At 36.9% G+C, this 13,191-nt stretch overlaps 1 protein-coding gene across 1 annotated transcript in view; it reads right to left on the bottom strand.

Annotated features, from left to right (window-relative positions):
- Positions 1-13,191, bottom strand: part of RNF175 (ring finger protein 175) — a 64,539-nt gene that overhangs the window by 35,610 nt on the left and 15,738 nt on the right. The window contains 1 exon segment of the mRNA XM_073804675.1: positions 4,649-4,695. Coding sequence (XP_073660776.1) covers positions 4,649-4,695 — 47 coding nt within the window.

The raw sequence follows: 13,191 nt of genomic DNA, 5'->3' as shown, positions 1-13,191 counted from the left end.
TGTGCAAGAGCTTTGAAGTTTCATTAGGTACCATTTGTTTATTTTTGTTTTTATTTCCATTTCTCTAGGAGGTGGGTCAAAAAGGATTTTGCTGTGATTTATGTCATATAGTGTTCTACCTATGTTTTCCTCTAAGAGTTTGATAGGGTCTGTCTTACACTTAGGTCTCTGATCTATTTTGAGTTTATTTTTGTGTATGGTGTTAAGGAGTGTTCTAATTTCATAGTTTTACATGTACCTGTCCAGCTTTCCCAGCACCACTTATTGAAGAGGCTGTCTTTTCTCCACTGTATATTCTTGCCTCCTTTATCAAAGATAAGGTGACCATATGTGCATGGGTTTATCTCTGGGCTTTCTATATTGTTCAATTGATCTATATTTCTGTTTTTGTGCCAGTACCCTACTGTCTAGATTACTGTAGTTTTGTAGTATAGTCTGAAGTGCAGGAGCCTGATTCCTCCAGCTCCGTTTTTCTTTCTCAAGGTTGCTTTGGCTATTCGGGGTCTTTTGTGTTTCCATACAAATGGTGAAATTTTTTGTTCTAGTTCTGTGAAAAATGCCAGTGGGAGTTTGTTAGGGATTGCATTGAATCTGCAGATTGCTTTGGGTAGTAGAGTCATTTTCACAATGTTGATTCTTCCAATCCATGAACATGGTATATCTCTCCATCTATTTGTATCATCTATAATTTCTTTCATCAGTGTCTTATAATTTTCTGTATACAGGTCTTTGTCTCCGTAGGTAGGTTTATTCCTAGATATTTTATTCTTTTTGTTGCAATGGTAAATGGGAGTGTTTTCTTAATTCCACTTTCAGATTTTTCATCATTAGCGTATAGGAATACAAGAGATTTCTGTGCATTAATTTTGTATCCTGCTACTTTACCAAATTCATTGATTAGCTCTAGTAGTTTTCTGGTAACATCTTTAGGATTCTCTATGTATAACATCATGTTATCTGCCAACAGTGACAGCTTTACTTCTTTTCCAATTTGGATTCCTTTTATTTCTTTTTCTTCTCTGATTGCTGTGGCTAAAACTTCCAAAACTACATTGAATAAGCGTGGTGAGAGTGGGCAACATTGTCTTGTTCCTGATCTTAGTGGGAATTGTTTCAGTTTTTCACCATTGAGAACAATGTTGGCTGTGGGTTTGTCATATATGGCCTTTATTAGGTTGAGGAAAGTTCCCTCTGTGCCTACTTTCTGCAGGGTTTTTATCATAATTGGGTGTTGAATTTTGTTGAAAGCTTTCTCTGCATCTATTGAGATGATCATATGTTTTTCCTCCTTCAATTTGTTAATATGGTGTATCACACTGATTGATTTGCATATATTGAAGAATCCTTGCATTCCTGGAATAAACCCCACTTGATCATGGTGTATGATCCTTTTAATGTGCTGTTGGATTCTGTTTGCTAGTATTTTGTTGAGGAATTTTGCATCTATGTTCATCAGTGATATTAGCCTGTAGTTTTCTTTCTTTGTGATATCTTTGTCTGGTTTTGGTATCAGAGTGATGGTGGCCTCGTAGAATGAGTTTGGGAGTGTTCCTCCCTCTGCTGTATTTTGGAAGAGTTTGAGAAGGATAGGTGTTAGCTCTTCTCTAAATGTTTGATAGAATTCGCCTGTGAAGCCATCTGGTCCTGGGCTTTTGTTTGTTGGAAGATTTTTAATCACAGTTTCAATTTCAGTGCTTGTGATATGCCTGTTCATAGTTTCTATTTCTTCCTGGTTCAGTCTTGGAAGGTTGTGCATTTCTAAGAATTTGTCCATTTCTTCCAGGTTGTCCATTTTATTGACATAGAGTTGCTTGTGGTAATCTCTCATGATCCTTTGTATTTCTGCAGTGTCAGTTGTTACTTCTCCTTTTTCATTTCTAATTCTATTGATTTGAGTCTTCTCCCTTTTTTTTCTTGATGAGTCTGGCTAATGGTTTATCAGTTTTATTTATCTTCTCAAAGAACAAGCTTTTAGTTTTATTGATCTTTGCTATCATTTCCTTCATTTTGTTTTCATTTATTTCTGATCTGATCTTTATGATTTCTTCCCTTCTGCTAACTTTGGGGTTTTTTTGTTCTTCTTTCTCTAATTACTTTAGGTGCAAGGTCAGGTTGTTTATTTGAGATGTTTCCTGTTTCTTAAGGTAGGATTGTATAGCTATACACTTCCCTCTTAGAGCTGCTTTTGCTGCATCCAATAGGTTTTGGGTCGTCATGTCTCCATTGTCATTTATTTCTAGGTATTTTTTGATTTCCTCTTTGATTTCTTCAGTGATCACTTCGTTATTAAGTAGTGTATTGTTTAGCCTCCATGTGTTTGTATTTTTTACAGATATTTTTTCCTGTAATTGATAGCATTGTGGTCAGATAAGATGCTTGATAAGATTTCAATTTTCTTAAATTTACCAAGGCTAGATTTGTGGCCCATGATATGATCTATCCTGGTGAATGTTCCATGAGCACTTGAGAAGAATGTGTATTCTGTTGTTTTTGGATGGAATGTCCTATGAATATCAATTAAGTCCATCTTGTTTAATGTATCATTTAAAGCTTGTGTTTCCTTATTTATTTTCATTTTGGATGATCTGTCCATTGGTGAAAGTGGGTTGTTAAAGTCCCCTACTATGAATGTGTTACTGTCGCTTTCCCCTTTTATGGCTGCTTGCATTTGTCTTATGTATTGAGGTGCTCCTATGTTGGGTGCATAAATATTTACAATTGTTATATCTTTTTCTTGGATTGATCCCTTGATCATTATGTAGTGTCCTTCTTTGTCTCTTGTAATAGTCTTTGTTTTAAAGTCTATATTGTCTGCAATGAGAATTGCTACTCCAGCTTTCTTCTGATTTCCACTTGCATGGAATATCTTTTTCCATCCCCACACTTTCAGTCTGTATTTGTCCCTGGGTCTGAAGTGGGTCTCTTGTAGACAGCATATATAAGGGTCTTGTTTCTATATCCATTCAGCCAGTCTTTTGGTGGGAGCATTTAATCCATTTACATTTAAGGTAATTATTGATATATATGTTCCTATTCCCATTTTCTTAATTGTTTTGGGTTTGTTGTTGTGGGTCTTTTCCTTCTCTTGTGTTTCCTGCCTAGAGAAGTTCCTTTAGCATTTGTTGTAAAGCTGGTTTGGTGGTGCTGAACTCTCTCAGCTTTTGCTTGTCTGTAAAGGTTTTAATTTCTCCATCAAATCTGAATGAGATCCTTGCTGGTTAGAGTGATCTTTGTTGTAGGTTTTTCTCCTTCATCACTTTAAATATGTCCTGCCATTCCCTTCTGGCTTGTAGAGTTTCTGCTGAAAGATCAGCTGTTAACCTTATGGGGATTCCTTTGTGTGTTATTTGTTGTTTTTCCCTTGCTGCTTTTAATATGTTTTCTTTGTATTTAATTTTTGATAGTTTGATTAATATGTATCTTGGTGTGTTTCTCCTTGGATTTATCCTGTATGGGACTTTATGTGCTTCCTAGACTTGATTAACTATTTCCTTTCCCATATTTGGGAAGTTTTCAACTATAATCTCTTCAAATGTTTTCTCAGTCCTTTTCTTTTTCTCTTCTTCTTCTGAGACCCGTATAATTCGAATGTTGGTGAGTTTAATGTTGTCCCAGAGGTGTCTGAGACTGTCCTCATTTCTTTTCATTCTTTTTTCTTTATTCTGCTCTGCAGTAGCTATTTCCACTATTTTATCTTCCAGGTGACTTATCTGTCCTTCTGCCTCAGTTATACTGCTATTGATCCCTTCTAGAGTATTTTTAATTTCATTCATTGTGTTATTCACCATTGCTTGTTTCCTCTTTAGTTCTTCTAGGTCCTTGTTAAGTGTTTCTTGAATTTTCTCTTTTCTATTTCCAAGATTTTGGATCATCTTTACTATCTTTATTCTGAAGTATTTTTCAGGTAGACTGCCTATTTCCTCTTCATTTGTTAGGTCTGGTGGATTTTTATCTTGCTCCTTCATCTGTTATGTGTTTTTCTGTCTTTTCATTTTGCTTATCTTACTGTATTGGGGGTCTCCTTTTTGCAGGCTGAAGGTTCGTAGTTCCCGTTGTTTTTGGTTTCTGTCCCCAGTGGCTAAGGTTGGTTCAGTGGGTTGTGTAGGTTTCCTGGTGGAGGGGACTAGTGCCTATGTTCTGGTGGATGGGGCTGGATCTTGTCTTTCTGGTGGGCAGGTCCACATCTGGTGGTGTATTTTGGGGTGTCTCTGGCCTTTTTATGATTTTAGGCATCCTCTCTGCTAATGGATGGGGCTCTGTTCCTGTCTTGCTAGTTGTTTGGCATAGGGTGTCCAGCACTGTAGCTTGCTGGTGGTTGAGTGAAGCTGGGTGTTTGTGTTGAGATGGAGATCTCTGGGAGATTTTTGCCATTTGATATTATGTGGAGCTGGGAGGTCTCTTGTGGACCAGTGTCCTGAAGTTGGCTCTCCCACCTCAGAGGCACAGCCCTGATGTTCGGCTGGAGCACCAAGAGACTGTCCTCCACATGGCTTTTGGGAGGTCTGCGGTCTTCTGCCAGTGTTCAGTGGGTGTTCTATAAGAGCAGTTCCACGTGTAGATGTATTTCTGATGTATCTGTGGGGAGGAAGTTTATCTCTGCGTCCTACTCTTCCACATCTTCTCCTGTCTCCACCACCAGTGAAGTTTTATTGTGAAAAACTAAGGGACAACCCACATCTGCAACAGGGTCACCAGCTGTCAGAGAGATAAACAGAAAGGCTCCTTCAGTGACTGAGGGCCAGATGGCACCTCTACTATTACACGATTCAGAAGCTACTCTGGGGCAGGGGGAAGCCACCTTCACCATCCTGTCTGGAACATGCACCTGGCTCACCACCCACCTGCAAGCTGCTCTGTACATGTGCAGCTATGGAAGGCACAGTTATTTGAACATTAGGATGGGAAATAATCCAAAATATGCATCTTCTGTCACCTCCTTCTACAGATATTTCAGATGAAAGGAACTTTAGGGTGCAACAGTTATGTGATTTTGGACAAATGAGATGCACTTTAGTGGTAAAATCGGGGGACACAATGTCTGCTTCCCCTGTGTTGACTGAGGTGGGGAACAAAGGAGATCACAGCTGGGAAAGTGCTCTGGAAGCAGTACTGAGCTACAGGGAGCCGAGCGGCTGTTGTTACTATGACAGCACATATACAAATGCACTGCGATGGCAAAGGAGGGAGTGGTGTCAATGCAGCAGCGTCTGGGACTCTCCTGCCTGCTGTCCCACTGTGCTCTGCAGGGCTACTCTCGCATCCCCACTGTTGGGTTACCTTGTCCCTGATGATTGGATCTTCAACCCACCATATTTCTTCTTGTCTTTTCTCTTCAGTTATTGGTGCCCTGTCCAGGCAGCCCCAGATGTGGATCAGACTCTTTCGTGTCCCTCTGTGTGTAACCCCTTTGTGGCCTATACCACTGACCTGAGTCCAAGTAGCCTTCAGAGGGTCCTTTAAGTTTTCTGGCCTCAGTCCCACTTGGCCGGAAGCAGGATAGACTGTGCTGATGAGCTGTCGGGTCAATGACTTGTTATGGTTACCATAGTGACACTCTTACTCTATAGATCAGGCCTAATGCCAGCTACTCACCTCCTTATAAAAACCACAATAGCAATAACCTTTGATCTTTTATTTTTTATCACATTCAGACTAACCACCTATATATGCTCAGCACCAATATACGAGGAGGCTGGCAAAGAGGTTTTGTCTCAGGTGTAGACTTTAATATGTAGTGGCACCTGGCAATACTCTGTTGAAGGAGATTATGAGATCGGGTCTTAGTTTAGCAGTAAAGAGTATCATGATCAGTTAATTATGTCTGCCAGTGATGTGGAAAAATTTGCCAGAGCACGCATGTCACATGTTTGTCATCTGAGTATAAAAAAGACTGATGTCATTTGTTTGTTTACTTTCTTCATCTTCGTGATAAAAAGAAGTGGCTTAGAAAAAAAAGTTTGTGAGTATATTTGGGTCCTTTAATGAGAACTTGGTTATAATAATCTCAAAGTCAATAACCAAAATTATTTGATAGAACTTCAAGATTTAAACCAAAAAGACCCAAGGCCACAGCCATTCTTCTTTCCATGTCAAATAAGAAGACATCTTCCAGGTTTTTTATTTCTTCATCTCATAAATGGCCTGGATCTGAAGTCTTCTTAGAGTGGCTCTAAATCTTCTTTCAGAGAACACTACAATTGTTATTATATATATGCATTTGAACAAAAATACACACAGATCAAATCTGAAGTAACTATTTGGAGAGTTCAGGAAAAAATATCTTATAATAACTTACTTTTTTTGTCTTTAAATTACAGGCAGTACTTCCAGGGAAGGGTAAATACTCTTTACTTCTGTCCAAATTAGTCAGATCATTGCTTTAATTTTCCATTCTACTTTGTGGGTACCGTCAAAGCTAATGAATGAGTTTGCACCTTTCTTTCTGATATTGAGATAAAGATGTATATATCTAAACAGGAAAAACAGGTTTTACTTAAGGAAGTAGAGTAGTTTTCATGAGGGCCACAAACCACATGCTAGGTAACCAGGACTCAAGATATGTTTCCTTTAGCACTCAGCGTCAGCAACTTTGACTCTACTAGTGATAATGAAAGTGTGCAGCCCCTTGAAAAATCTCCTCCGTATCTAGATCATTCATTTCCCATAGCTGATCATAGAGATTGTTAGCTATGATAAATGATAGATTTTGACTTTTTTCTTAGTTTATTACTTCTGATATTAAAAGAGGAAATGGACATAAACTCCATCTTTCAAAATCTGATCATCTCTCATTTGCATTTTTCATCTTTTTGTTTTAAGAATTTGATTCACTTTTATATCTACCCCACAAAATGCTGAATTTTTTTAAAATAAAAAGTTAAGATTCAGTTCAGTTTAATTTAGTGAAACTACCATGCTCCTATGTTTTATACTTTAGATTATAAGCCAAAATTTACAAGACTAATCCATTTCCTCTAATCAGTGGAGCTACACTCTTTTACAGTTTGAAGTGATGACTGGACTATATTCTTATAAAACTAGTTCTTTCCCTGTAGGTCTATAAGTACAACCTATTTCTAGAAGATTCCAAATTTCTCTTACTTGATGCCTGGATTTAATTAACAGTAAATAGCAATGTTCAAATGTATACACATGCTACTTAAAAAAATATAGGCCTTGGAGATCAGAAATAAAAGGAAAGCAAAAAATCATTATAATGTATTGTGTATGCAAATATTTAATTTCTTAACTATCTTTAAAGTGGATACCCAGTGCCGTGTTTTCTCAGCATGCAAGGGGAAAGGTCAGAAGTTTGCATGATGAATTCAATAATTGTATAAGAACTCATTTTGAAATGAGGGCCACATTTCAGAGCGATTTAAAAGATTCTTTATCAATTTCCAGAGCAGTTAGAACTTCTCATTTTTAATAATAACTGCCACATATGAAATGTAGGAATGTTGTGCCTCATAAATAAACGCATGAAATATGTGAAATTGAGGCACATGCATGCAAAGGAGGAAACCTGGCAGCTGGGACACATTAATAATGCCAGAGGGGTCACCATCTGGGCATGTGCGGATAAAACACATCTGCATTCCTGGCAAAGGGCAGCCTGTGCATCTGGATCACATCACCCCGTCCTCCCCACCCACGCATCATGGCAGGAGGAATTTCCTGACGAATAAGATGCTGCTGAAAGGTACCATGTTTGTTCTTGCAGCCATGCACATAATGAATCTGAAAAGAACTGCTAATCAAGTCAAAACAAAGAAATCTTTTCATTTGTCTAATTGTACAGAATGATGAATGAGTCACACAGTATGAAAGAAAGAAAGAAAGAAAAAGAAAGAAAGAAAAAGAAAGTTGTTTTATGCCCATTCCCTTTGCACTACAAATCCTAAACTATCTGCAACCATTTGTGGTGGGTCTGTGTGTATTTGTATGGGTGGGGCTGGAGGGAGAGCAGAGGGATGCTCAGAGGTAAGAAGAAAATTATAATTTCCTGGCTCCAGGAAATATTGCTGCTATCAGTTCAAAGTCAATGAAGGAGAGTGTGGACATATCGAATAAGTAAAAGTACGGAATCCTGGCATATGAAGGGCTCTTAGAAATTCACTTGCTCCATATTTCTATCTTCAAATCAATTGACTGTTGATTTTGCTACTTAAATTCTTAAAGGAGATTCTGCAGTGGCATATATGTATACATGTAAGTATGTATGCAACTATGTATGTATTTGTGTATTAAAAAGATTCGAATAGATAACACTTTATTGGTACAGTAATGTGTTTTAGTGTTTCACAGCTATTAATAGTCAGGAAGTTTGATTTAAATAAAGCAAATTTTCAATCTGTGGCAAATTATTTGCCTGTGTATTGAGGCAAGTTAACAGTGTATCTGAAGCTGAAATTCTGTGTATTTACTCCTCAAGCCTTCTATTGATTTGAAGAGCAGTAGAAAGATTCTTTTTTGGTGCACCCTCCTCCACTTCCTGCAGATACGAAAAACAGGATACATAAAAGAAGGTGGCGAGGATGTTGTTGAATGAAATTTTATTTTTAATTAAATGCTGTTAAAAGCATTTGGGAATAATTTAACTTTGAGGCTTTGCCTATGTGTATACTGTATCAACACTAGCAGCTGGAAAGAGAAAAATTCAAATATCCAGATGTTCAGTCTATGCTGTGCTAAAAATGTGATCGTGTATTTGCAAACATTCAGGTATTTAGTAGTATCTCAAACAAAATATGAAAAATTTTCTACTTTCTACCCACACTTTTTGGCATCACCTAGGAGCAGTTTATGTTATATTTTTCAACTTTATTTTCTTAATAAGCTGTTTCCTTTGCTCTATGTATTTATGATAAGCTTCTCTGATGTACACAGCTCCTATAGACCATACAACAGAATCAGTCTAGACAAATTAAATGAGCACTTCAGAAGACAGACAAATTTGTTAAAAGCTGTATCTGAAAAAATTCTGAGCTTTTGGATTGGTCTCTCGCCTCTGAAGTACCTGGTCCAAATTATGCATGAAATAATGTGAAAGTAATAATACTTTATGCATAATAAATAATACCTTCAGGGCATAAATATTATGTATAAATAATAATAATAATACCTTCAATGTACAAAACTGTTCACACACATTATTGTGTGTGTACTTCCTACTTTTTTTTCTAAATTCCTCCCTTTTTTATCTGTAAACTCCCACTCCCACCATTTATCATTGATTGACTGAATTGTTCCATCCCAGTACACAAATATAGGAGTATCAGAATTGTTAACCTGTACCGCATGGGAAACAACCTTGCCCACTAGTGATCACATGAAGCTCCTATTGACTTCATCTTACAGACTCTCATTTCCAAAGGTACTCAGAGCAGCACCTTTCCCCCTAATTCCCTTCAATGAGGTTGTTTCACACACTTGTAATGCACTTAGATTTTCTCTTCACGGTCTGCATTTCTCCCTGGGATTCCCTAAACTTCCTAAATGATTTTTAAAAATTTGCATACCTTAAGGTCTGCTTTTTGTGCTGTATAGTTCAATGGGATTTGACAAATGCATAATATCTTGTAAGCAAAATTACAGTATCATACAGATCAGTTTTACTGCCTTAAATTCCCATTTCACTTCCTTATCCTTTTCCTTCCCTGAGCCACTGGCACCCACTGATTATTTTACTGTCTTTGTTTTTGCATTTTCCAGAATGTCATATAATTGGAATCATACAGTATATAGCCTTTTCATATTGGCTTGTTCCTTCATGTCTTTTTGTGGCTTGATAACCCATATCTTTTTACTGCTGACTAATGCTTCATTGTATGGAGGTACCACAGTTTGCTTATTCATTCATATTTTAAAGGACATCTTGGTTGCTTCCAGTTTGGGGTGATTATGAATAAAGGTGCTTTAAATATTTTCATGCAGGATTTTTGTGAATGTAGGTTTCAATTCAATTGGGTAAATACCCAGTAGTGATCGCTGAATCATAAGGCTATGTTTAGCTTTGTGGGAGACTGCCCAGCTGCCTTCCAAACTGGCTTTACCATTTTGCATTCCCACACAGCAAGAGTTCCTGCTGCTCCACATCCTCATCAGCATTTGGTATTGCTAGATTTTTTATTTTAATCATTCTAATAAGCATGTATTGGTAACTCATTATTGTTTTAACTTGCCATTCCCTTAGATGGTGAGCTTCTTTTCATATGCTTATTTGCCATCTGTATATCTTCCTTGATGAGCTGTCTTTTTAGATATTTTGACATTTAACTGAGTTGATTTCTTATGATTGAGCTTTAAGTATATTTTGGATAACAGTCCTTTATTAAGTATGTATTTTATAGTTACTTTCTCCCAGTTTGTAGCTTGTCTTTTCATTCCCTTAACAGTGTCTTTCACAGAGCACTTTTTACTCCAAATAAAATTCAACTTACCAATATTGCCTTTCCTGGATCATGCTTTAGGTGTTGTATCTAAAACTCATCACCAAATGCAAATTCATCTAGATATTTTTCCTATGTTATCTTCTAGAAGTTTTATAGTTTTGCATTTTACATTTAGGTCCATGATCCATTTTGAGTTCATTTTTGTGAAATACATAAGTTCTATGTCTAGATTATTATTAATTTTTTTGCATATGGATGGCCAATTGTTTCAGTACCATTTGTTGAAAGATATCCTTGCTCCATTGAATTGCCTTTTTGCTCCTTTGTCATGGATCAGTTGACTATATTTGTGGGGGTCTATTTATGGGCTCTCTATTCAGTTCCATTGATCTATGTGTCTATTCTTTCACCAATACCACACTGTAGTCATTACTACAGCTTTATAGTAAATCTTGAAGTTGGGGAGCATCACTCCTCCAACATTGTTCTTCATTGTCGTGCTGTCTATTCTAGGTCATTTGCCTTTTCTTATAAATTGTAGAATCAGTTTGTCAATGTTCACAAAATAGATTGCTGGGATTTTGATAGGGATTGTAGAACCTTTAGATCAAGTTGGAAAGAATCAACATCTTGACAATATTGAACTTTCCAATCCATGAACATTGATTATCTTTCCATTTATTTGAGATCTTCTGTTTTTGCATATAGCTCTTGTACATATTTTGCTAGATTTGTACCTAAGTATTTCTTTCCTAAGTATTGTAAATGGTATTGTGTTTTAATTTCAAATTCCAATTATTCATTGCTAGTATATAAGAAAGTAATTGACTTTTGTATATTGACCTCGTTTCCTGCAACCTTGCTATAATGATTTATTATTTCCAGGAGTTTTTTGTTGATTTTTTTGGAGTTTTCCATAGAGACAAACATGTCATCTGCAAACAAAGATGGTTTTATTTCTTCCTTCCCAATCTGTATACCTTTTATTTCCTTTTTTGTCTTATTGTACTAGCCAGGACTTCCAGCACAATGACAAATTGGGGTGATAAGAGGAGACATTTTTGTCTTCTTCCTTATCTTAAGGGGAAAGCATCCAGTTTCTCACCATTAAGTATAATGTTAGGGTAGGTTTTTTGTAGATATTCTTATCAAGTTGAAGAGTTTCCCTCTATTTCTAGTTTGCTGAGAGTTTTTATATGAATGGGTGTTGGACCTTGTCAGATGCTTTTTCTACATCCATTAATATAATCACGTAAGTTTTCTTCTTTACCCTCTTGATGTGGTTGATTGCATAAACTGATTTTTAATTGTTGAACCAACCTTACCTACCTGGAACAAATTCCACTTGGTCATGATGTATAATTCTTTTAAATGCATGGTTTAATTCAATTTGTTTGTATTTTGTTTAGGAATTTTACAATTATTTTGGTGAGAGATACTGGTCTAGAGTTTCTCTTTCTTATAATGTCTTCATCTGGTTGAGGTATTAGGATAATGCTGGCTTCAAAGAATGCGTTCTGAAATATTTCCTCTGCTTCGACTTTCTAGAGAGATTGTATCATTTCTTCCTTAAATATGTGGTAGAATTCACCAGTGAAACCATCTGGACCTGGTGCTTTATGTTTTGGAAGGTTATTAATTATTGATTCAATTTTTAAAGATAGATATAAGGCTTATTCAGACTATTTCTCCTTATGTGAGTTCTGGTATAGTTTGAGTCTTTCAAGGAATTAGTCTATTTCATCTAAACTTGTAGGCATACAGTTGTTCATAATATTCATTTATTTGCTTTTTATGTCCATGAGATCAGTAATAATGACCCTTTATTCTTTTCTTATATTAGTAATTTGTGTTCTCTCTCTTATTTTTCTTTGTTAGCTGGCTAGAGGTTTATTAAATTTATTGATCTTCTCCAAGAAGTAGCTTTTGAACTAGTTTTGAACTCTTCTCCCCTTAGCATGACTTGTAATTTTTGGTTGAGAAGTTCTTATTGAGGTTCTTATTTGGGTAGTAAGAACATTTAGTGTGAGACTTTGTGTTAATTTGGCTAGGAGTTGGGCTGTGTTTGATGTTTGCCATGTGTTAGAGTCTCCAATTTCCATTAGTATACGTGTTTGTGTCTCCCTTTTTGTCACTGGTTTCCCTAGAAACGCATTCTTGTGTAGCTTGCAGCTCTTTCAGCTGTAATCCACTGTTTTCTGGATGCCTGATGATGTGGGGGTCAGGTGATGGGCAGTGGAAGCGTTCTATTATTCTGTGATTAAGCCTTGGTCTTTTAGTAGTCCCCATACTACGACCTTCACAGTGTTTCTGAACTTTTTGTTTTCCCCTGAGGTGAGACAGGAAGGCTAGAGGGGCCTGGAGTTGGGTAATTTCTCTTTCTCCACATTGGCTAAGGCTCTGATAAAATCTTTTCCCTTGTGGTGCAGGTCTTTGTCATGGTGAACACTCTGGAACTCTAGTTCAAAATAATTAACTTTTCCCCTAACCCTGTCAGAAGCACAAAAGTTTTTCTTGGCTTTTTACCATGAGAAGACTTGGTGGGATCCTTGAAGGTAAAACCTACAAAAATATGGGTGGTCCTTAAGACTGTGGCCCCAGGAGTTTCTCACTCTCACACTGGCCTAAACTCTACTCCCAACAATTCTTCCAGGTTACCCATTAAGTGTTTCCTCCAGTTTATGGCTCTTGCAGTTTCTGCTCCCAATAAGCAGATCTTAGTTTTGAGTTCCTGTATTCACCTGTCTTTCCAGTTTTGTGGGTGATGGCTTTCCCTGTGACATCTATTCTCTGATAG

This window comes from Tursiops truncatus, chromosome 5, assembly GCF_011762595.2.
Source record: "Tursiops truncatus isolate mTurTru1 chromosome 5, mTurTru1.mat.Y, whole genome shotgun sequence".
Taxonomy (NCBI): Eukaryota; Metazoa; Chordata; class Mammalia; order Artiodactyla; family Delphinidae; genus Tursiops; species Tursiops truncatus.
The sequence above is the reverse complement of the archived record's forward strand: the minus strand, read 5'-3'. Positions and strand labels throughout refer to the sequence as shown.